Source organism: Schistocerca serialis, chromosome 8 (assembly GCF_023864345.2).
Source record: "Schistocerca serialis cubense isolate TAMUIC-IGC-003099 chromosome 8, iqSchSeri2.2, whole genome shotgun sequence".
In the NCBI taxonomy this organism is placed as follows: Eukaryota; Metazoa; Arthropoda; class Insecta; order Orthoptera; family Acrididae; genus Schistocerca; species Schistocerca serialis.
In genome coordinates this window covers 435,298,343-435,322,275 of record NC_064645.1, presented here as the reverse complement: position 1 = coordinate 435,322,275, position 23,933 = coordinate 435,298,343, and the positions used below count along the sequence as shown (strand labels likewise).

At 41.2% G+C, this 23,933-nt stretch overlaps 1 protein-coding gene across 3 annotated transcripts in view; it reads left to right on the top strand.

Annotated features, from left to right (window-relative positions):
- The window catches only part of LOC126416110 (ATPase family AAA domain-containing protein 2-like), a 233,383-nt gene that overhangs the window by 103,242 nt on the left and 106,208 nt on the right, over nucleotides 1–23,933 (top strand). For all 3 annotated transcript variants that reach the window (XM_050083621.1, XM_050083622.1, XM_050083620.1), the window contains exons 8-15: nucleotides 867–1,001; nucleotides 1,252–1,399; nucleotides 1,500–1,896; nucleotides 1,984–2,232; nucleotides 4,163–4,375; nucleotides 4,604–4,785; nucleotides 13,372–13,549; nucleotides 16,625–16,810. In XM_050083621.1, the coding sequence (XP_049939578.1) occupies nucleotides 867–1,001; nucleotides 1,252–1,399; nucleotides 1,500–1,896; nucleotides 1,984–2,232; nucleotides 4,163–4,375; nucleotides 4,604–4,785; nucleotides 13,372–13,549; nucleotides 16,625–16,810 (1,688 nt within the window). The remainder of the gene's footprint in view (nucleotides 1–866; nucleotides 1,002–1,251; nucleotides 1,400–1,499; nucleotides 1,897–1,983; nucleotides 2,233–4,162; nucleotides 4,376–4,603; nucleotides 4,786–13,371; nucleotides 13,550–16,624; nucleotides 16,811–23,933) is intronic.

Below are 23,933 nucleotides of genomic sequence, written 5' to 3'. Positions count from 1 at the left end.
CCTTATGAACTATTTTGGAGTTTAAACTTCAGCTATTGACTTCTACTCATGATGAGTGATTTCAAAAATATTTGCAAGTTAAATCAGTTGAATACAATTGTCTTTCTCTTGTGTTTTTTGAATTCTGGAAACATTAACTTCAAATTCCAAACTTTCAGAGATTTTCTTTTAATCATTCTTCACACTTCTTTAACCTCTGGAAATGTCTTTCGATGTGAAAAATGCAAAGTTGCATCGTGTTCAGAATCCACATCAAACTGTAGGTCGCCCTATAACTGCCTGGATAAGTCAGTTCAAAGGTCGGAGGACGGCAACGGCATACCACCTCCTACAGGACCATGCCCATGGTGTTCAAAATAATCTGTGAATGGATGACAGCAACACGTTTGTGACTTGTGTGTCAATTACTCTATTGTTTAACAACAACATAGGAAAAGGGGATTGCTACTCACTGTAAAAAAAAGTCAGACAGGCACCATTAAAAGGTGTGTACTTACAGCTTTCGGCCACAGCCTTCATCAGCAAAAGAGAAACACACACACACACACACACACACACACACAAAAGCAAGCAATTATACCTCATGCACACAATTGGCAGGTCGGAGTTGGCAGTAATGTATGCCTGAGGTGTGCTTGATTGTGTGTGTTTCTCTATTTTGTTGATGAAGGCTGTGGTTGTGCCCAAAAGCTGTGCAATCTGCAACTTAACGTGTCTTCTTTACAATAAGTAGTAATCTATCTTTTCCTACATTGTTGATATTCCTACCTGGTGTTACTCCATTGTATAATGTCTTTTAGAATCAGTCAGATGTGGGAAGTGATTAATATGAAGTTGCTAAATAACATACAATTGTATTATTTCAGAAGATAGTGATGATGCAAGTGACTCACAAAGCAGCCAGACTTCGTCAGACTCTGAAGAAGAAGTGGAAGTGCGGAGGGAAAAATACCACCTTCGAAAGACAAAACCTACTGTGCAGAGGTTCCAGGTGAATGTTGGTGAGTGTAAAGTGAAATTTGAGGACACAGTGCCTAAACAATCCCCAATGATGTCGCTTTCATCCTTGCACGCAAATCCCACTGTTTGGGATATGGCGAAATAATGGCACCCTGCTACTGGCCTGAGGCTATGGCAGGTTCTGAGGGGTGTAAGCAGTATATGTAAAATTATAAATAGCATGTATTTATTCAAAGTTTGGAACCCAGATGTGGACTTCTTCAACAGTAAAATGGCATTAATATTTTTTAGATCCACCACGGCGATCGTCCCGAATCTTCCGTACAGTTTTATCGTCTGTCAGACGAAGACGACACCGCGATGACAGTTCATCGAGCAGCAGTGAAGAAGAAAGATTTGACAGGAAAAAAGTGAAGGGCCACGGCAAAAGCAGGACACGGTAAACTATAATGGAATCGAAAGGAGCAAAATTTCATGCAATAAAATAAGATTTCTGTGCCTTAAATGAGATGTTAATGATACTTTGCTTCTTTTTACAGTTGCCTTCCCATAAACATACATACAAATGATCTTCCTGTGAGTAGTAGGCCACACGAAGCCAGCAAAAAACTCGCCGATGTTAATCCCGTCGTGTTAGATACGAGCATACGCTTTGAGGACGTTGGTGGCTTGGAAGAGCATATACGTTGTCTAAAAGAGATGGTAGTTTTCCCAATGTTATACAAAGAAGTGTTTGATCGCTTCAGTATAAGGCCACCGAAAGGAGTTCTTTTCCACGGTGCTCCCGGGACAGGAAAAACCTTAATCGCTCGGGCACTTGCAAATGAATGTTGTCAGGGTGATCGAAAAGTATCATTTTTCATGCGTAAAGGAGCAGATTGTCTTAATAAGTGGGTAGGAGAATCGGAAAGACAATTGCGTCTTTTGTTTGAACAGGTATATTAAGGCATCACATTCAGTTATGCTGTGTTTTTGTATTAAGTTACTTCTGTAGTGTTTAATGGCAATGTTGTACTTTCACAGGCATATGAGATGCGTCCGTCCATAATCTTCTTTGATGAAATTGATGGTTTGGCACCAGTTCGTTCTTCTAAACAAGATCAGATACACGCTAGTATAGTGTCGACTCTACTTGCCCTCATGGATGGCCTAGATAACCGGGGTGATGTTATTGTCATTGGTGCAACCAATCGAATTGATGCAATTGACCCTGCTTTGAGGCGGCCTGGTCGCTTTGATCGGGAGCTCTACTTCCCTCTACCAGCTAAGAAGGTAATGCTTATGAAGTTCTAAATTTATTTCAGATGTCCACATGTGTATTTTCGTCTTTAAACAGAAATTGATAGCAAGAGTTAAAATTCACATTAATAACTCTTTATGCAAGTCTGTTTTGCCACTATTCATTTTTAGAGAACTAGTGTTTCGTACTTTCAACCAGAAATGTTCACACTTTGATAATAGATTTTCCTAAATGACAAGGAAGTGTTGAATAACTGTCCTGCAGAATTGCTGTTGTCTTTAGCATGTTTGTAATACATTGTATTGAGTGTCATGTTTTCAGTCATTGTAATATAAAACACTGGAACTCTCTGAATAAACAAAGAAACATGTTAATGGAATAAGGACACTTACTTGATAAGCCATAAATTTTCCAGACTCTCACCATTGAGAGGTAAGATAGTTTCCTAAAGCAAAATATTTATTACATCTTTATTTCCAGAAATTTGTAGTGAGCTCTTAGACATTGAAAATTTAGAGATGAAAATTGTCGCAATTTACTTTAAAGTTCAAACCTTTGTGAATTCGAAACAGAAGAAAAAAAAAAGAAGCTGTATATTAATTAGTGTTCCAGTCAACTTTTCACAAATATAACACTTAACAGCATTTAAAAATATTATCAAACTAGATTGAAGCATGGTAAGCTCCTTTCAGTTGCAGTCCTTTTGAAAATCTTAATCTATAATGCTAATGAAATGTAAAAGACTAAATTGTATATCTCAGAAGCCCCCAGTTTGCGCACGACAACTACTTTACATCTGAGTTGGCCGTTAATTCCACTAGAAATTTGAATTCTACCTGCTACTTTTTTTTCTGGTTTATATTGTTACCTTTACAGAATTTTAATTAGATTACATTTTGGGTTCCCTCTTGGAATTTGAAGGAAAATGCGATATTGCAGCCTTCTTATATGTCCTATGGGAAGACCATTGAAGCTTGTCAACATTAGCTGCTCAAATATGCAAGGACAACGAAGTAAAGATATTCAGAGCCACACATTTTATAGCAGGGAATTTTTTTTTTTTTTTTTTTTTTTTTTTTTTTTTTTTTTTTACAAGACTTTATTTGCTTTGTAAGTGAAACAAATCCCCATGTGTTGCGTGCTCTTTAGTAGCATTTAGCATTTTTGCAGTGTAAAACAACATTGTAGAAAATGCATAACCTCAATATTTGCAAGCATTCTTGTAATGATATATTTATTATGTCCTGTTTTGTTTCATCACTCCAAACTAAATGCTCATAGAATGGCAGAAAGAACCAACAAATTACTCACTTTTGCTCTCACTTTAGTATAAAAAGTGATCTAGAATGCAGAAATTTAATAAAGTTCTTGTACAGGAATTGCAATGCTTCATGATGTCAACATGAATTAGCTCAAATTCAGAATCTGCCTATGTAACATTTTATTGTCATTTAAGGGAAATCTGAACAACTTTAGTTTAGAATTTATCCATCTTCTTCTTGTATAGTTAATGTCATCACAGTCAGTCAGTCAGTATGACAATTCGATTTAATAACCATGCTGTCTTCAAAAACAGCTGTACTTCACAGAAAGTGAAAAACCACATGGGGCTGTGTGTAATGGCATCTAGTGGTTGTTGCCACAAGAAAGGGTTTGACACTGTCAGCACCTGATAGATGTTGCCACATGAAATTGCCTGCCAGAGTGAACAGTCATTGAATCTGGTACTTGCTTGATCTCGTGCATATACTTCATATCCAGAAATGTGCATGGACATCTTATTACTTTACTTCATTGTTCCTGTGGCATCTCCCGTAGAATTATATCAAGATACGGTGTTGCAACCTCTTCCTCCCCCACGCGGCCCGGGCGGGGGGTGTAATGTCTTACAAACATATAGTAGATGTAATGTTTCATAGTTACATGTATAATAATTGTCATGTTCGTTTTTGTCTGTTACAGGAAAGGCAAGAAATTTTGCGCATCCATGTCAGCCGTTGGCAGGAACCACCTCCACCATCTTTATTAGTTTCAATGGCAGAACAGGCAGTTGGTTATTGTGGCTCAGACTTACAAGCTCTGTGCTCTGAAGCTGTAATCCAAAGCTTAAGGCGGAGATATCCCCAGATTTACAATTCGAGGCAAAAATTGCTGGTTGATCCCAAAGCAGTGAAGGTAATATTTAAGGTTATTTGCATTCTTTCACAAGTGATATTTACTGCAGTGCCTAATTGTGGTTGTTATTTGTAATTTGTTTAATTTTTTGTGATATCATCATCAAATAGATTTTAAATATGAAAAAATACCATTTTTGACATTAAACCGTATCAGTAGGCAATGTTTACAGTGTACATACATTTATAATGTTATATAGGGTTTTCAATTTTTCCTTTGTATTGCAAGGTGGATAAATTAGATTTTCTGCGAGCAAAAAAGTACATAGTGCCTGCAGCACATCGTGTTGCACCATGTGTTGGACGAAAACTATCACAGCTTGTTGAACCACTGCTGAAGGATTTACTGGGTGAAGCGATTGACATACTGAGACTGTCATTTCCTCACAGCACATCTCGGAATGTTATTGGGTATGTTTTAATTAATATATTTATTTCTTTTACAGACTATTTTTATTTTTGTGTGTTGATGGATGGTGATCAAACAGCAAACATACAGTCTCACATAATTTCTATTTGCTGGAGAGGCAATTTTTTATTTAAAAATCTTCGGTAAATCATTTCTCAGTTTGAAGATTGGCTTAGACACTAGTGTTTCACGAGGCATGATCAGATTAAAAGTTGCATATTGCCTTCTTCAGACATTAAACTTAGCTCATACGGTTAAGTATAATGGAGCATGGATACCAGACCATGCTGCACAAAAAAATTACCAGTATATAGAAGATTGAGTATTGAAAGCAGTTGCCTGGGTTGATTGAGATAAGGAAGGGGTAGTGAAAGACATGTGAACCGAAGAGGGGTTAGCAGGGTAAGGCAAAGAGGGTTTAGCAAGGTAAGGCAAAGAGGGGTTAGTAGGGTAGTGCGAAGAAGTCTTTCGCCAGATGACTCAGTGGCTGCACAACAAGACGGAAGCAGTTCAGAGCATGCAAACAGGTAGATATGGGGAGGGGAGGAGAGGAAGATGGTGATGAAACAACTTAGCAAAGGTTTAGGCCAGGAGGATTGCAAGAGTGGCGTATGCATTGGAGAGACAATTCCCACTCGCATAGTCCAGAGAAACTTGTGTTGGAAGGGAGTACATAAATGGCCTATGTAGTGAAGCAGCTGTTCAAGTCATTAGTGTTGTGGTGCTATATCCTTTTACTCTCTAACGGCAACTTCTGTAATTCTGTTACGACAATAAAGGTGCTCGCCCTTCAATAGCTGTAACAGCGTTTCCAGCACCACTTGAGGAAGCTGCCCAAGCTGTTCCTGCCCTATGCCCGTGTGGGATTACCTGTATCTTCGAACAAGCCTGCCACTCTGATCCAACCCCTCTGCCAAACCCTCATTGCTCCCTGGCCATACCGTCTGCAGCTCGTGGTCGTGCTGTAGCGTTCTCGCTTCCCACGCCCAGGTTCCCGGGTTCGATTCCCGGCGGGGTCAGGGACTTTCTCTGCCTCGTGATGACTGGGTGTTGTGTGATGTCCTTAGGTTAGTTAGGTTTAAGTAGTTCTAAGTTCTAGGGGACTGATGACCATAGATGTTAAGTCCCATAGTGCTCAGAGCCATTTGAACCCTGGCCATACCTTGCTGACTTGCTCTGCCTTCCATATCCCCAAACACCACCACCACCACCACCCCTTCCACAAAACATACCACCTCTAAACACCCATCCCGTAGCACTGTTGTCAACCTTTCTGCCGAATCTCTGAGCACTGCAGAAGTCTCCGTACTTTCTAAAGGTCTCACCTTTAGCCAAAAACCTAAGTTGAAAAATGCTGAACTTTTAAAGGACGTACTTTTCTTTACCCGTTCCGTGCAGTGGAAACGTTTCATCGCCACACCTCCCACTGACAACAGCCAGTCAAAGTAGTTCCAACATCCCTCCAATCGTGATCTTCCTCCCCTTCCACCTAGTTATTCCGTTTGATGATGATGATCATCATGAGGTCCCGTACTCCGAGGAGCGTAGGGGACAATTTGGGAGACTCCCGCTGCCGACTAAGCAAGGTCCTAGTGGAGGTGGTTTGTCATTGCCTTCCTGCGACCATAACGGGGATGAATGATGATGATGACGACACAACACCCAGTCATCCCAAGGCAAGGAAAATCCCTGACCCTGCCGAGAATCAAACCCGGGACCCCATGTGCGGGCAGCGAGAATGCTACTGCAAGACCACGAGCTGTGGACCATACCTTTCAGGAATTCCTCACTTCAAGCCTGGCCTCACCTTCCTGTCCTAAATCCCTCCCCAGTGAGTCCAGTGTCACTTTGATGGAACACACAGCTATCTGAAGGCTGAAAACCATTCATCCTTCCTTCAGACAAAGACTCCACCACAGTGGTTATGAATTGTATGGCTATGTGGCCGAGGGTATCTGTCAACTTTCTGAGAGCTCTGAATACAATCCATAAGGTCATGTTCCCATCCTAGAAGTCCAAGAGGACTTCCAGCAGCTCATCAGGCTTTAGGTCCGTCCCAAAACCTGTCACCTGATTTGACCCCTCTCCTCACATCAGCAACCCCCCACACCCTACACCAAACCTACAGAGCTCCAATAGGTTCTCTCGTTGTGGCTGGGAGCAATGTCCCCAACACCACCTCCAAACCATGGTTCATAACCTCCTATCCAACTTTCAAGAAGCAGCCCACTTCTTTCACTATATTTCTACACTTCATGTCCAATTCCCACCAGACTCCTAGGTGGTCACTGTGGATGCAATGTCCTCATTCACGAACATCCACCATGCCCATGACCACAAGGCCATGGAGCATTAACTGCCCCAATGTCCTCCTGCTACCAAACTCTCTCTTTCTTAATCGTCCTTGCCAATCACATCCTGGCACACAATTATTTTGCTTTTGAAGGCCAAATCTCAAATCTATAAACTGCCATGGGTGCTTGCATTGCAACATCATATTCCAGCATATTTATGAGCTATATAGAGGAATCATAGTTCCTTGTCAGCTTCAGATTCACTGATTACATTTTCATGATGTGGACTCATAGTAGGATAACCTTTGCTTCTTTCTCCATAACCTCAACACCTACTCTTAAATCCGCTTCACCCGGTCGCTTCACCCGGTCATTCTCAGCTCAACGAGTTGTCTTCCTAGATGGTGATCTTCACCTCTCAGATGGCACCATAAATACGTCCATTCATATGAAGCACACTAACCACCAATAGTGCTTCCACTTTGACAGCTGTCACCTATTGCGTGTCAGAAAGTGTCTTCCTTACAGCATTGTCATTCCTGGATGTTGCATCTTCAGTGGAAAGCAGGTGTTGTCAAACTGTACTGATGACCTTACATGAGCCTTCGTTGACAGACAATATCCGCCTCGTCCATAAACAGATCCCCTTGGCTATCTCTTCTGATACCAGTAACTCAGTTAGCCAGCCACCAATCAGAACTCCTCCAATCATGAAGTACCATCCTGGCCTTGCAAGGCTCAACCATGTCCTTCACTAGGGTTTTGTCGACCTCTCTTCATGCCCTGAGATAAGGACTATCGTACCCAAAATGATACCTACATCACACAAAGTGATGTTCTGCTACCAAACTAACCTCCAGAATATCCTTGTCCACCTGTACTCCAATCCTGCATCATGTGGGTCATTCCCTTGTGGTTGCCCCAAGTGTAAGACATGTCCCATACTTCCACCCACCACCTCATATCGCAGTCCAGTCAGGGTCATCTCCTAGGCAATAAAAGGTGGGGCCACGTGTGAAAACAGCTATGTTATATGTAACCAATGCAGCAGTTAGTGTACAGCATTCTATGTGGGCATGACAAGTAATCAGTTGCCCATTCACATGAATGGCCACCACCAAAATGTGGAAAACTGCAGACTTGACCATCCATTTGCCAAACATGTTGCATGTCCCAGCACTAATTACTTAAACAGCTGCTGCACTGTATGGGCCATTTTAATACTCTATCCAGCACAGATTTCTCTGAACTGTTTAGGTGGGAATTGTCCCTCCAGCATATTCTGTGCCCTCACAATCCCCATGGTCTAAACCTCTGCTAACTTATTTCCCACTGCCTCACCTTCTATTTTCTGGCCACATCACACCTTCCCCATACAGATTGGGTACTGCCTTCTCCCACCACTCTTCCTCCCCCAACTTGGTCTCTTCCTCCCCCAACTTGGTCTCTTCCTCCCCCAACTTGGTCTCTTCCTCCCCCAACTTGGTCTCTTCCTCCCCCAACTTGGTCTCTTCCTCCCCCAACTTGGTCTCTTCCTCCCCCAACTTGGTCTCTTCCTCCCCCAACTTGGTCTCTTCCTCCCCCAACTTGGTCTCTCCCTCCCCCTCACCTCCTCTCTCCCTCCCCCTCACCTCCTCTCTCCCTCCCCCTCACCTCCTCTCTCCCTCCCCCTCACCTCCTCTCTCCCTCCCCCTCACCTCCTCTCTCCCTCCCCCTCACCTCCTCTCTCCCTCCCCCTCACCTCCTCTCTCCCTCCCCCTCACCTCCTCTCTCCCTCCCCCTCACCTCCTCTCTCCCTCCCTCTCACAGCCTCCCTCCCTGCCTCTCATCCCCTCTCTCCCCCCTCTCACCGCCTCCCTCCCTTTCTCTCATCCCCTCCCTCCCTCTCTCCCTCCCTCTCTCTCATCCCCTCTCTCTCATCCCCTCCCTCCCTCCCTCTCTCATCCCCTCTCACCCTCCCTCTCTCTCATCCCCTCTCTCCCTCCCTCTCTCTCATCCCCTCTCTCCCTCCCTCTCTCTCCCTCCCTCTCTCTCATCCCCTCTCTCCCTCCCTCTCTCTCATCCCCTCTCTCCCTCCCTTTCTCTCATCCCCTCCCTCCCTCTCTCTCATCCCCTCTCTCCCTCCCTCTCTCTCATCCCCTCTCTCCCTCTCTCTCTCCCCCTCCCTCTCTCCCCCTCCCTCTCTCCCTCCCTCCCTCTCTCTCTCTCATCCCCTCCCTCTCTCCCTCCCTCTCTCTCATCCCCTCCCTCTCTCCCTCTCTCTCATCCCCTCTCTCCCTCCCTCTCTCTCATCCCCTCTCTCCCTCCCTCTCTCTCAGCCCCTCCCTCCCTCCCTCCCTCCCTCTCAGCCCCTCCCTCGCTCACTCCCTCTCAGCCCCTCCCTCGCTCACTCCCTCTCAGCCCCTCCCTCGCTCACTCCCTCTCAGCCCCTCCCTCGCTCACTCCCTCTCAGCCCCTCCCTCGCTCACTCCCTCTCAGCCCCTCCCTCGCTCACTCCCTCTCAGCCCCTCCCTCGCTCACTCCCTCTCAGCCCCTCCCTCGCTCACTCCCTCTCAGCCCCTCCCTTGCTCACTCCCTCTCAGCCCCTCCCTCGCTCACTCCCTCTCAGCCCCTCCTTCCCTCTCAGCCCCTCCTTCCCTCACTCCCTCTCAGCCCCTCCTTCCCTCACTCCCTCTCAGCCCCTCCCTCCCTGCCCCTCCCTCCCTCTCAGCCCCTCCCTCCCTGCCCCTCCCTCCCTCTCAGCCCCTCCCTCCCTGCCCCTCCCTCCCTGCCCCTCCCTCCCTCTCAGCCCCTCCCTCCCTGCCCCTCCCTCCCTCTCAGCCCCTCCCTCCCTGCCCCTCCCTCCCTCTCAGCCCCTTCCTCCCTCCCTCTCAGCCCCTCCCTCCCTCCCTCTCAACCCCTCTTCCCTCTTTTGCCAACCCATTCTCTCTCTCTCTCTCTCTCCCTCCCTCCCTCCCCCCTCCCCCTCCCCCCCCTCTCTCTCTCTCTCTCTCTCCCCCTCTCCCCCCCCTCCCTCCCTACCTCCTTCCCTCCCTACCTCTCTCCCCCCTCTCTCCCCCCTCCCTCCTTCCCTACCTCCCTCTCTTCATCACAACCTCCCTCTCCTTTCATCCATTCCCCTTCCTCCTCTCTCTATCCCTTACATACTCTACATTCTGAACTCCTTTCATCGTGTTGTGCGGCCACTCCTGTTGTGCAGCCACTCCTGTTGTGCAGCCACTAAGTCATCTGGTGAAAGATCTGCCTGACACTACCCTGCTACACCCCACTTGCATGTGCATCCTTTCCTACACCTCCCCTCCCCCCCCCCCCCTCCCCTCCATCAGCTCAGGCAATTGCTTTCGATAATCAATATTCAGTAATCAGTCTTGCTACTACTGCGAGTGTAAGAACATCAGTGTCTGTGTGGTTCTGTTATGTGTTTCTGTGCACCAAGCACCATTCCTCTATGGTTGAGTGGTTACCTTTCCCTTATTTTGCATGTTAGTGGAAGATACCAAATACAACCAGCTGCAGGCCTAAATTATGATTTATTAAAACTGGTGCCTACTTTCAGGGAGCATTAATTTTTTTCTGAGGCACTGGTTGAGATACCATTTTATTGGAAGACGAGATATTTGGGTGTTGTAGAACTCATGAACTCACCCAGTTACATGTTGTCAAATTTGTTAACATTACAAACTAATTATTTCCGTGGACCATTCTCTCCTCAAAAAAATAAGTATAGGAACTGCTGTTGCCAAATGAGTGCTTGAATGTTACTGATTTTCACGCCACTTGAATTCCATTGTAGTTACTTTGTATCATGTAATTGTCTCCCAGGTAAGAATGGTTGCTAGTTTTACATAATATCTTGTCATGATTGTATTTTGCTCCACAGTTTTATGAGGTAATATGTTATGATGAGACAGCTTTTCCTTGTTATTTAAAATTTCCTTTGTCAGACAGACCAAGACTGATGTGTAACAGTAGTCATGCTTGCTTTCTGTTTCATTCCCCCTCCCTCATATGGAAGTGGAAGTTCAGATTCATTATCAATATGAGGAAAAGATAAGAGTGAATCTCACTGTAGGGATGAACTGTTGAGTTGCAAGCAGGTACAACAGACAGACACACATTAGCGGAATAATTCCAGTTAAAGCTGCCGGAGGTAGTGGTCATGCTTGCATGAGGTGTAGCTAGTGTGAATGAGCGTGTGTGCGTGCGTGCGTCTGTCTGTCTGTCTGTCTGTCTCTCCTTTCCTAATGAAGGCTTTGGTCGAAAGGTAATGTGTAAGTGTATTTTGTGGTGCGTTTCTGCAACTCAGCGTGTCATCTTTATGATGAATAGCAATCTATTTTTTCAATATATTGTTGATATTCCAACCTGAGGTTCCATTGTTTGAAGTTAAGTCATCCTTGACTTCAGCTGTTGTGTCATCTTCAGCATTTTTCTATGTTCTTAAAATATTAAGAATATATAAATAAGAAATAAATAAGAATAAGAAATAAATAAAATATTATTTCTCTCCTGATCATAGTGGAATCTATGGACAATGTCCCATGGCAATGAACTAAACAAAGACAGATTACATTAAACTTTACATGTCAATTCAGCGAAATAAAGGCACAAAATGCTCATTTACTGGTTACTTAAGGGTAGTTAGAATGGGAAAAAAAATTTTTTTCACGTTTTCGGATTTTTATCTCATTACAAAATTTTCAATTTTCTGAATAAAATGATATATATATTAATTATAAACTCATATGGGAAGTATTTTATTTTATTTTTAAAATATAATCTACACCAGTTGAAAACGTTAAAATTTTTCGTGCATTACTTCAAGATCTAATAAAATCGATAATTTTTGATATAGAAGGCTATGGATTGCTGTGTTATGAAGGTTTAAATGTCATGTCATGTCAAGAAGAGGATGGGCACCAGGTTGAGGAAGTTGAAACAAAGTTTGAGAGCCAAAAAATTTTCTGTTGGTAAAACCATAAGAGGCAGGCTGACAGGCAAAATGATTGATGAACTACAGCAGTATTATGGGATGGCCATTAGCAATAATACTGAGGATTTTTTGAAAATGAAGCAGGCAGCATGGGCTACTTTCTTCCACAGACTGTCAACTGATGAAAAACCAGTAAACCACCTTTGCCCTCCTGGATGTGATTCCTGGTGCAATTACCGCAATGCCCAGTACCCTTAAACATTCCCTCCCAGCAGCAGCCATGAGTATCATAAAACCTATTTACAGAGACCTGGCAAATCCTGAATCACTGAATAAGTGTCTGCATGTTCAGACTCACTAAAGTGGGGGGTCATTGATGCTGTTATTGCTTTTAATGACAACAACATTGGTAGGGTGAAACTGCTACAGCATATGGGAATTAATCCTGGAGCAAACTGCATCAGAGAACTTGAACGGATGGACAAGGTTCTCATTGATAAAGCAGAGTTGCAGCACAGTTGGTCACCAAGGAGTCCAAAAGAAGAAAAACTTGGAAAAAGATCAAGAGGATGATATACAGTATGGTGCAGGGTGCTTCTGTGTTACTAAAAATAAAAAAAATTGAACATATATTAAGTTACAGTCTTTTGAAACTTTAGAAGCCGTTCCTGAAAATTTAGTTTTCGTGTAGAGTATTCAGAATTTCAGGGATTAATTACACACATATCCTGTGTCTACTGAACTGAAAGAAGAACATAATGTTATGAATAATTAAAATTATTTAGGATAACGTACAAAAAATTTTAGCGGTGTAATTTAAAATTGTATTTTCAAAAGAAGTGGCTGATGCAATTATTGTAGTTCTGTAGACTCAGAACATACAGTTTAATGTCATGTAAAAGTTTCATGCCAATGGCTACAGTGCTTCCTGAAATACAGGGAAGCCAAGTCACTAAATTTAACATTGTCGGGACAGCACGTTCCAATTCCCCTTAAGCACTGGGTTCTGTTTCTGCTTTTGCTTCATTCTGCAGAAGAGAGGAGAAGGTTAGACTGCTTGTGGATTTAATAGAACTTCACTTCATTCGACTGTGTGTTAAAGTAGGTTATATATCGGAGAGAAAAATAATCTTGTTTAGCAGACACTGTCATGTGAATTCATGTAGTTTGGTTGGACATTAATTAATCTGTTTGAAGAACTTTTCAAGCTTAAATAGATTTAAAATTCAGAGAGTATTGTTGTTGATTGAAGTAGCCAATGCATTTTACTATTATTTCACATTTTGGTAACTAGTAGTCATCAGTTTTCTTGATATGTGGTGACATTAAATGAAAACAGTGTTTGACTGTTGTCCTACCAGCACTGGTGGCATCCATCGGCCTCAACTGCTGCTTGTAGGGGATTCTGCAGCACATGGTCAGACAACCCATCTTGGTCCAGCCTTGTTGCATCACATGGAACATTTGCCAGTACACACACTTGATCTGGCTAAGCTCTTCGGTGTGTCAGGATGCACTCCAGAGGAGGCATGTATTCAGGTAATTGTCACACAAGCTGATATTCAATATATTGGTAGTTAATTTTCACTCATTGTAAAAATGCATGGCAATGCACAATTTTATTGGAACTTTTATACCAAGAAACCTACAAGAAGTTGCTCGCACAAGGCCAACCGTTTCAGTTGTATTTTCTGAGAAACAATAGCTCCTTTATCTGTAATTTCACATTTTGGGGATATGGCCATTTATGTAACATATTTTGCGACTCACTGACTAGCTCATCAAAACCTATAAGGTACTTCCTATCCACGTAGAATCATGAAATTTGGCAAGAAGCAAGGTTTCATAGTACATGCAATGGAAAAAACAGAAAACTCATTAATTTGTAATTATCAACAATCTAGAAAAAGACTGATTGCTACTTACCGTAAAGATGACACTTTAAATTGCGGACAGGTACAATTAAAAGATACTTACACATATGTATTCAACCACAGCCATCAGCAGAAAAAGAAGGAGAAAGAAACAAACGCCATTCATTCACACAAGCAAACATTGCAGACAAAACATTTAAACTTTCAGCCAAAAGGCCTTCTTTGGAAACAGACCCCCCCCCCACACACACACACACACACACCAGCTGCTGTGGCTGGAGTGCCAGATATAATATCTGCTCGTGACACTAATAAAAACATCACCTTTCTTCAAAAGCAGAAGAGGCTAGATTATTAAACATTCTAGAAGAAATTTAATTCTACACCCACACAACAAAATACTTGGACAACATACTTAATGAACAAACAGAATTATGGATGGGATAAGATGTATATACAAAATTTCTGCAGCATTTTAACTGAATAAGTTTGGTCTGGAGTGTCTCCATATCCTGCATGTAAAAAGGTCTAAATTGACATGGTCTGTTGGGTTATTTTGCAATTTCATACTTTTTGTACATTCTATCCACATATAACGATTGTCCAGACATTGCTTTTTACATATACGAATGTGTGTCACAGATGTGTATAAGTGTGATCTTAGAAATAAAAGACAGGTAGTATAGACCCTTTGACGTGTCAGTTCCATGTTTATGTTAAATGATGGTAATGTCAGATGTATAAAGAATTGTCACCACCTAAGATTTGACAGCATTAACATAAATGACAATTGTACTGTGAGAAAGGCCACATTTCGTATCCTATCTTATTAAGATAGACAGGGTGTATATGCCCCGAGGTAACTGGGAAATCCGGCAGAAAATGTGGGAATTTTTTAGAACTCCGGGAATTCTTCATTGTTTCAATTTTTAGTTAAATTTTTGCACTTTTTATTGGTAAGAACTTACACTAACAATGAATTTTGCTTTAGCCTTCTGCAGCAGAATAATACTGCAGCAATAAAACATAAATGAGAGAATAACATCAAAATAAAACTTTAGTTGCAAAACAGAAATGCACCATTTACAACAACAAAACACAGTGCACACAGAAGTGTCTGCCAACAGCAAAACTTGCCAAAGGCTTTAGGACGAATGCTATATAATACTTTGTAACAACAAACAGCTTTCAATAAGCGTGACATCACAACTGTTTACATTTCTAGCAGATCATTGGAAAATATTGCAGATGTTGCTTTGAGAAGCATTACTTTCATCAGCCACTGAGAAAAATTTCATATCCTGACGGTCAGACACTTACGTCATTGTTTGAAATTTTACTGACTTATTTGTGTTTGATTTCTTAAAGGGTAACATTCGCTTAAAAAGACCAATATTATACGTGAAAGCTTGGCTATTCTTGTAGCTGTGCTGTATTTGGTGGAAATCGTATTTATACTTACTTAATATGGAGATATGCAGTGTACATGTTGCCACGTTTTTTACTGGGTATTGTTTCCTAAAGCGCCGAGACGTTCTACACTGCTGTATAAAACCTTTACCATTCAAAGGACTGGTAACTTGTAGCTCTGAGGGGAAAGTATATTGTCACTTAGCACGGAAAAAATGTACATTCACTTGGGAAAAAAGTATATTTTTAACCAAAAATCCAGGAACTTGGCCCGCTCCCCCTCCGCATATACGCGCTGGTAGACATGGTTGAAATTGAATTCTAGGTATCGCACGGTTGTTAGCTTCCTAGGTGCCTATCAAGCTGAACATGCATGTCATTGACATAGATATAAATAATGCAAGTAGAGTTATGTTTCTCCTATTATATGTACAGTTGTCACAGTGTAGGAATTTATGTTCATACAGTTGTTTGTTCCTCTGTTCAGATGTCACTGACATTGGGCTACACAGTCGAACACTGGTTTTGCTAATAAACATTTAGAAGATGTCCTTTAACAAAATTAATATCTAAAAGCTACAGAGCACCAGACATTCAAGATTTTAATATTGTCTTCAACAATCAGACGCTAGAGTGCCAGAGCTTGCAGAATTTGGCATAACGCACACATTGCCAAACATCAGCAGACCTTTACTCACTGACCAAACCTGAGAGTTTGTGAATTTCAGAGCTCGTGTCAGCATGGCCAGTTCCAGTTCATTATTGTTTCTTGGCTGTCAGTTTTTGTGACAACCATAATACATTTAATCCAGAGAATAGGAAGCTGATTGGCCTCATTGTCTGCGAGGTGGGTTGGTGAATAGGCAGTCCGTATTTGTTCATCACAAAGTCATCATCTGGATGGTGACTTTTGGGTTCCCTTGATTCTCACTTAGTTATAATTTAGGACTCTCCCTTATCAGTTAATAGTAGTAGTTATTTGCGGCTGTACTAGTGCTAATGTGAAACACCAGAAGTAACTATTTCATATCAACTTGTTTTATTCTAGTAATAGTGTTAATCTGAATAATTCCAGTAGTTGTCATAAAACAACTTGTTATTAATTTGACAAACTTTTTCATGTACTCATTAAACATGTAGTGTTATTCGAGGCACAAACAGTTGTTTGGCTCATCTCTTCTAGCTTCAAAGTGACTGATAACAACTCAGTCACAAAATTGTTAGCAGTGCGATATCCAGGGCAAGTGCTTTTGTTGGCCTTTGCAAGAAAAAGCCTTGACATTAACTGTAAATACTTGTGAGTGCTGATGTTTCATCTTGCTTTTCACAGGTTTTCCAGGAAGCTCGCCGAAATACTCCGTCCGTCATATATGTACCTGGAATATCTCAGTGGTGGTCTCTTGTTGCTGAAACTCTGCAGGCTGTATTTTTATCAAATTTGCGTTTGCTTAATCCAAGCATTCCAATTTTATTGCTTGCTACATCAGATGTACCATATAAAAATTTACCACATCAGGTTTGTATTATTTCGTTAGCACAGGATTTTTGTGGGTAAGGTACACTTTGTTATAATAACTTTTTAGTCATATATATGTCATGCCAAATTATAGCTCACAGCTCTCCAAGCTGAAATCACCAGACATGAACTGGGCACACCAAACACAACCCTTTTGTTCTTGGATAACATATCTGCCTTTAATTCTGCTGAAAAGAAATTCAATGTTCCTAAACTTATAATTAGGTCCATCTGTCAACCACTAGACATACCCCCAGATGTTAAACTAAAACTTCAAACAGAACTTCAACTGATTAGTACATATTTTCCCCAATCATTGGTCGAGACACTGATCACTAAGCAATCAAGGGGGATAAATACAGTTTTGTAAGTGGTGGACATCCTGTGAAACAGTAGTGAATGATTTCTCTGGGAACTGTTTGGAACAGATAGTTTAGAAGCCCACTCGTGACTGAAATATATTAGACCTAATGGCAAGAAATAGACCGGCCTTCTTTGAGGACAGCCTCACTGAAACTGGTGCCAGGATCTTGAGGCAATTGTAACAGTTACTTTTGAATACATTGTGGGAGTGAACAGTGATCAATGTGTTACAAATATTTACTATCAAAAACAGTCTTGATCACAATTGATTTATTACAGTGGCCGGTTTCGACCACTACTGTGGTCGTCTTCAGACCAACGAGTAAGAACCTCCTCCTGGTGGTAAATCACTACTCAGTTTAGTAGTGATTTACCGCCAGAAGGAGGTTCTTAGTCATTTGTCTGAAGATGACCACAGTAATGGTCGAAACCGATTACCATAATAAATAAATTGTGATCAAGACTGTTTTTGATACTAAAAAAAAATAACAGTGATTAATAAAGTACTAAGTGCAGCTGAAACGTAGTAGGGTTCACAGGTTCAGTAATGTGGAAAAGAGGGCAGTAGTTTCATATCTCGAGGAAAAACTCAAAACGTATGACTTGGCATCGGCAAGTAGAACTTCGGTTACTCAAATTTAGAAAAATAAATAACCAAGAACTGTGTAAATATGTATGTAGTATAACTGATCGTGATGGGTGGACCCTCCATTTTATATGCTCCCTGTGGACACAGTACTATAAAAAAAAATGCAACTAGAGCACTACAGTTGTAAAACAATGTGTTGGACTAGAGATAGAGAGACACTTTATGAAACTTGTTTGTATGTCAGTAAGGCAATCTGTGAAGCCTTCAACAATTAATGTACCAGAGTCTTATTCACAGACTTCATAAGAAACCCAAAGAAATTTTGGCCATATGTAAAGGCTATCACTGGTACTAAAGTCGGTGACCAGACACTCGTAGATGACGGGGGAACTGAAACTATGTGTAGAAAAACAAGAGCAGAAGTGCTTAACTCAGTCTTCAAATATTCCTTTACAAAGAAGGACCCAGGAGGACAGCCCATTTTCATTCTTGCAACTCTACAGAGATGACAGATGGATACAAGTGTCAGCATTGTCAAAGTATTGTTAAGTCAGTAAAAATGAACCATGCCCCAGGGCATGGTGGTATCCAAATCAGATTCTATACATAATTTGCTGCCAAGCTAACCCCCTTGAACAAAAATCTGTGCCCATTGAAAGCACATGTCAACCCATGTACAAGAAAGATAATAGAAATGATGCTCAAAACTATTGTACAATATATTTGATATCTGTCTCGGAGTGACCCCCATGCCAACAACCATGGATCTGTCATATGAAACTGAACTTGTGCTTTTCTCTGAAGTGACATCCTGAAAGACATGGTTCGTGGCAGTCAAGTAGATGCAATATTTGGCTTTTCAAAAGTATTTGACTAAGTACTGTAACAAGAGTTATTAATGAAAGTACGATCTCATGGGATATCAAATAAAAATTTGTGGGTGTGTTTGAGGGTTCCTTGGTTGGTAGGATGCAGAAGCATGTTATCTTGGATTGTAGGCAACAGATGCAGAAGTAATTTGAGGCATGCCCCAGGGAAGTGTGTTTGGGTTCTTGCTGCTTATCTTGGACATTAATGATGTAGCAGAATATGTTAATAACTAGCTTGCACCTGCTGCTTCTAAACTTTTCATGCCAATTAAGACCATAGAGGCATTGTCTTTTCTGAATGTACTTCTGACCATAAAGCAGCTCTGGTAACAGGAGTGAAAGGTTTTTAATCACCACGCCTGTTGCGTTCTGGTGGTGATTCCTGTAGAAACTCTCATCCCTTAACATATGTTTATATATTTCTTTGTATCTAACTGAGAAGTGAAATATCAGTTTCCAGAGATTTAGCTCTTCTTCTTCTTCTTCTTCTTCTTTTTTTTTTTTTTAATATATATATATATATATATATATATATATATATATATATATATATATATATATAAAGAAAGATGATGAAACTTACCAAACAAAAGCGCTGGCAGGTCGATAGACACACAAACAAACACAAACATACACACAAAATTCTAGCTTTCGCAACCAATGGTTGCCTCGTCAGGAAAGAGGGAAGGAGAAGGAAAGACAAAAGGATATGGGTTTTAAGGGAGAGGGTAAGGAGTCATTCCAATCCCGGGAGCGGAAAGACTTACCTTAGGGGGAAAAAAGGACAGGTATACACTCGCACACACACACATATCCATCCACACATACACAGACACAAGCAGACATTTGTAAAGGCAAAGAGTTTGGGCATTTTTTGGGCAGAGATGTCAGTCGGGGCGGATGTACAGAGGCAAAGATGAAGTTGAAAGACAGGTGAGGTATGAGCGGCGGCAAATTGAAATTAGAAATTTCAACTTCATCTTTGCCTCTGTACATCCGCCCCGACTGACATCTCTGCCCAAAAAATGCCCAAACTCTTTGCCTTTACAAATGTCTGCTTGTGTCTGTGTATGTGTGGATGGATATGTGTGTGTGTGCGAGTGTATACCTGTCCTTTTTTCCCCCTAAGGTAAGTCTTTCCGCTCCCGGGATTGGAATGACTCCTTACCCTCTCCCTTAAAACCCATATCCTTTTGTCTTTCCTTCTCCTTCCCTCTTTCCTGACGAGGCAACCATTGGTTGCGAAAGCTAGAATTTTGTGTGTATGTTTGTGTTTGTTTGTGTGTCTATCGACCTGCCAGCGCTTTTGTTTGGTAAGTTTCATCATCTTTCTTTTTAGATATATTTTTCCCACGTGGAATGTTTCCCTCTATTTTATATATATATATATATATATATATATATAACAAAATATTTTCTTGAAAATTTTCATCCTCTGTTTCACTTCCTTAGAGTTTGAATTTCTAAAAACAATGAAACGTAATCCCCACCCTCTAACAGAGAAGCCAAAACAAATTTTTGTAAATGTAGCTTCAAAAATGCTTTCATAATGAAATAATTGCATAAAAACTTTCATCTGCTATTTCACTCACTTAGAGGGTTGATTTTCCCAAAACACTGAAACACGTATTTTTTTTTAATTTCAAATCAAGAAGCCAAATACCAATTTTCCTAAATGTAGCTTTAAAAATTCTTTAGTTCCTTAATAATGATTTATTTTCAAAAAACTTTCATCTGCTATTTAGCCTCTTTAGTGGCTGAATTACCAAAAATGCTGAAACATGTAATATTTTTTATTCCTGACTGAGAAAAGAAGCACCATTCTTTGTAACTGTAGCTTCCAAATTGCCTTTACGGCAGCATATTTTAAAAAAGCCTTCCAACCCCTATTTCACCCCTTAGGAATGAAATTTCGAACACTTTCTACTTAAACAGTGCCTACAGTGTGAGATTTACACACTCTTCAAATTTCAAGTTTCTGTCTTCAGCGGTTTTGGCTGGGCAATGATGAATCAGTGAATCAGTCTATCCCTACTTCACCCTCATAGGTGTCTAATTTTCAGAAACAATGAAACATGTAAGTTTTCATTTCTGACTGAGAAGCCAAATTTTTGAAGGTTTAGCTTCAAGAATGCTATCACAGTGAAATACTTTCATAAAACGTTTTACTCCCTTAGGGATTGAATTTCAAAAAACAGTGAAACGTGTATTTTTTTATTTCTAACCGAGAAGCCAAATTTTTTAGTTTTAAAAATGCTTTACTATGAAATATTTTCATAAAACCTTTCATTCCCTATTTCACCACCTTATGGGTGCCGCAATACCTTTTTTTTTTTTTGCCAAGAAACCAGATACGAATTTTTGTAGTTCTAGTTTCAAAATTCCTTAGCAGCGATATATTTCCACAAAGCCTTTTATCCCGTTTCACCATCTAAGGAAGGGACTATCGAAAGATCCTTTCTTTAACGATTTCGGCAGTATAAGATCAATACCCTGTGCAAAATTCAAGCTTTTATCCTTAGTGGTTTGGGCTGGGTGGTGATGAGTCAGGGAGTGAGTCAGTTAGTTGGGAAATTGCCTTTTATATGTAGAGATAACCCCCCCCCCCCCCCTTTTTTTTTTTTTTTTTTTTTTTTTTTTTTTTTTTTTTTTTTTTTTTTTTTTTTTTTTGCAGATGATGCCATTATCTATAATAAAGTAATACCTGAAAATACTGCACAAATATTGAGACAGATCTTAATAAGATTTCGAAATGGTGAAATATGTGGAACTTCATGTAGGTGTTCAGAAATGTAAAATTGTGTGTTTCACAAAATTAAAAAATGCAATTTCCTGTGACTACAGTGAGTCAGTTGAAGTTAATTGTAAAAGCTTGTTGTGATATGAAATGGAATGATCACAACAGTTGTATTATATGCAAAGCAGGCGACAGTCTTCGGTTCATTAGTAGGATACTGGGAAAATGCAGTTAGTCTACAAAGAAGATTGCTTACGGAATGCTCATGGGTCCCATAAGAAAAATAATTGATGCGGGATATTGAATGTATACAAAGATGGGCAGCATGAATGGTCTGGATTGTTTGGTCCATGGAAGAGAGTTATGGAAATGCTGAAAAACATGAACTGGCCAGCCACTTGATGGAAGACTCTAACTATTCTGTGAGAGCGTATGATCAAAGTTTCAAGAATCACTATTAACCCAATCACTATTAAATGTCGAGCTGTAGGCGAGTGAAGTTGCTATTGGGCTTAAATCGTATGAAGAGCTCAGATTGCAAATATGCACTTTGCTGTATGAATGTGAGGTTTTCACTTTCTAGCTAATACGTGGCTCTTAAATTAATTCTGAAGTCTGTATCACAAGATCGAGGGGGGAGGGGGGGGGCTGCAGCCACTACAGGACCAACTTTCTACATCTACATCTACATTTATACTCCGCAAGCCACCCAACGGTGTGTGGCGGAGGGCACTTTACGTGCCACTGTCATTACCTCCCTTTCCTGTTCCAGTCGCGTATGGTTCGCGGGAAGAACGACTGTCTGAAAGCCTCCGTGCGCGCTCCAATCTCTCTAATTTTACATTCTTGATCTCCTCGGGAGGTATAAGTAGGGGGAAGCAATATATTCGATACCTCATCCAGAAACGCACCCTCTCGAAACCTGGTGAGCAAGCTACACCGCGGTGCGGAGCGCCTCTCTTGCAGAGTCTGCCACTTGAGTTTGTTAAACATCTCCGTAACGCTATCACGGTTACCAAATAACCCTGTGACGAAACGCGCCGCTCTTCTTTGGATCTTCTCTATCTCCTCCATCAACCCGATCTGGTACGGATCCCACACTGATGAGCAATACTCAAGTATAGGTCGAACGAGTGTTTTGTAAGCCACCTCCTTTGTTGATGGACTACATTTTCTAAGGACTCTCCCAATGAATCTCAACCTGGTACCCGCCTTACCAACGATTAATTTTATATGATCATTCCACTTCAAATCGTTCCGCACGCATACTCCCAGATATTTTACAGAAGTAACTGCTACCAGTGTTTGTTCCACTATCATATAATCATACAATAAAGGATCCTTCTTTCTACGTATTCGCAATACATTATATTTGTCAATGTTAAGGGTCAGTTGCCACTCCCTGCACCAAGTGCCTATCCGCTGCAGATCTTCCTGCATTTCGCTACAATTTCCTAATGCTGCAACTTCTCTGTATACTACAGCATCATCCGTGAAAAGCCGCATGGGACGTCCGACACTATCTACTAGGTCATTTATATATATATTGTGAAAAGCAATGGTCCCATAACACTCCCCTGTGGCACGCCAGAGGTTACTTTAACGTCTGTAGATGTCTCTCCATTGATAACAACATGCTGTGTTCTGTTTGCTAAAAACTCCTCAATCCAGCCACACAGCTGGTCTGATATTCCGTAGGTTCTTACCTTGTTTATCAGGCGACAGTGCGGAACTCTATCAAACGCCTTCCTGAAGTAAAGAAAAATAGCATCTACCTGGGAGCCTGTATCTAATATTTTCTGGGTCTCATGAACAAATAAAGTGAGTTGGGTCTCACATGATCGCTGTTTCCGGAATCCATGTTGATTCCTACATAGTAGATTCTGGGTTTCCAAAAACGACATGATACTCGAGCAAAAAACATGTTCTAAAATTCTACAACAGGTCGACGTCAGAGATATAGGTCTATAGTTTTGCGCATCTGCTCGACGATGGGAGAATGGCTGTTCAAATTCCCATCTGCCATCCAGATTTCCATGGTTTCCCTAAATCACTTATTGCTAATGATGGAATGATTACTTTGAAAATTGCACGGCTAATTCCTTCCCCACCCTTTCGTAATCCGAACTTGTGCTCCATCTTCAGTGACCTTTTTGTCAACAGTACGTTAAAACTGTAACCTCCTTTGTGATTACAAAGATTTTCCCGGCATTATGATTGGTGATATTTTTCTTGGGTATGCAGCAGGATAATGCAGTGATCTTGACACAATATTTCAATAGACCAACCGGCCACCATCAGATGAGTAGACTGTTGCACAATGTCATTAGAACCGTGTTTCCAACAGAATCTGCACCTGCACGGCCAGCCCATTACACGTACGTGAACAACAGCGCTATGAACTAGTAGTGAACAACAGCGTTATGAACTAGTAGTGCATCAGAAGAAGAAATAGTCAAAATGAGGTACTGCTAGTAGAACGCTAATTAAAAGAACCCACTGGTCAAGATAACTACATTATCCTGCTGCACACCTGAGAAGAGTACCATCTTGAATCTTTCTTCT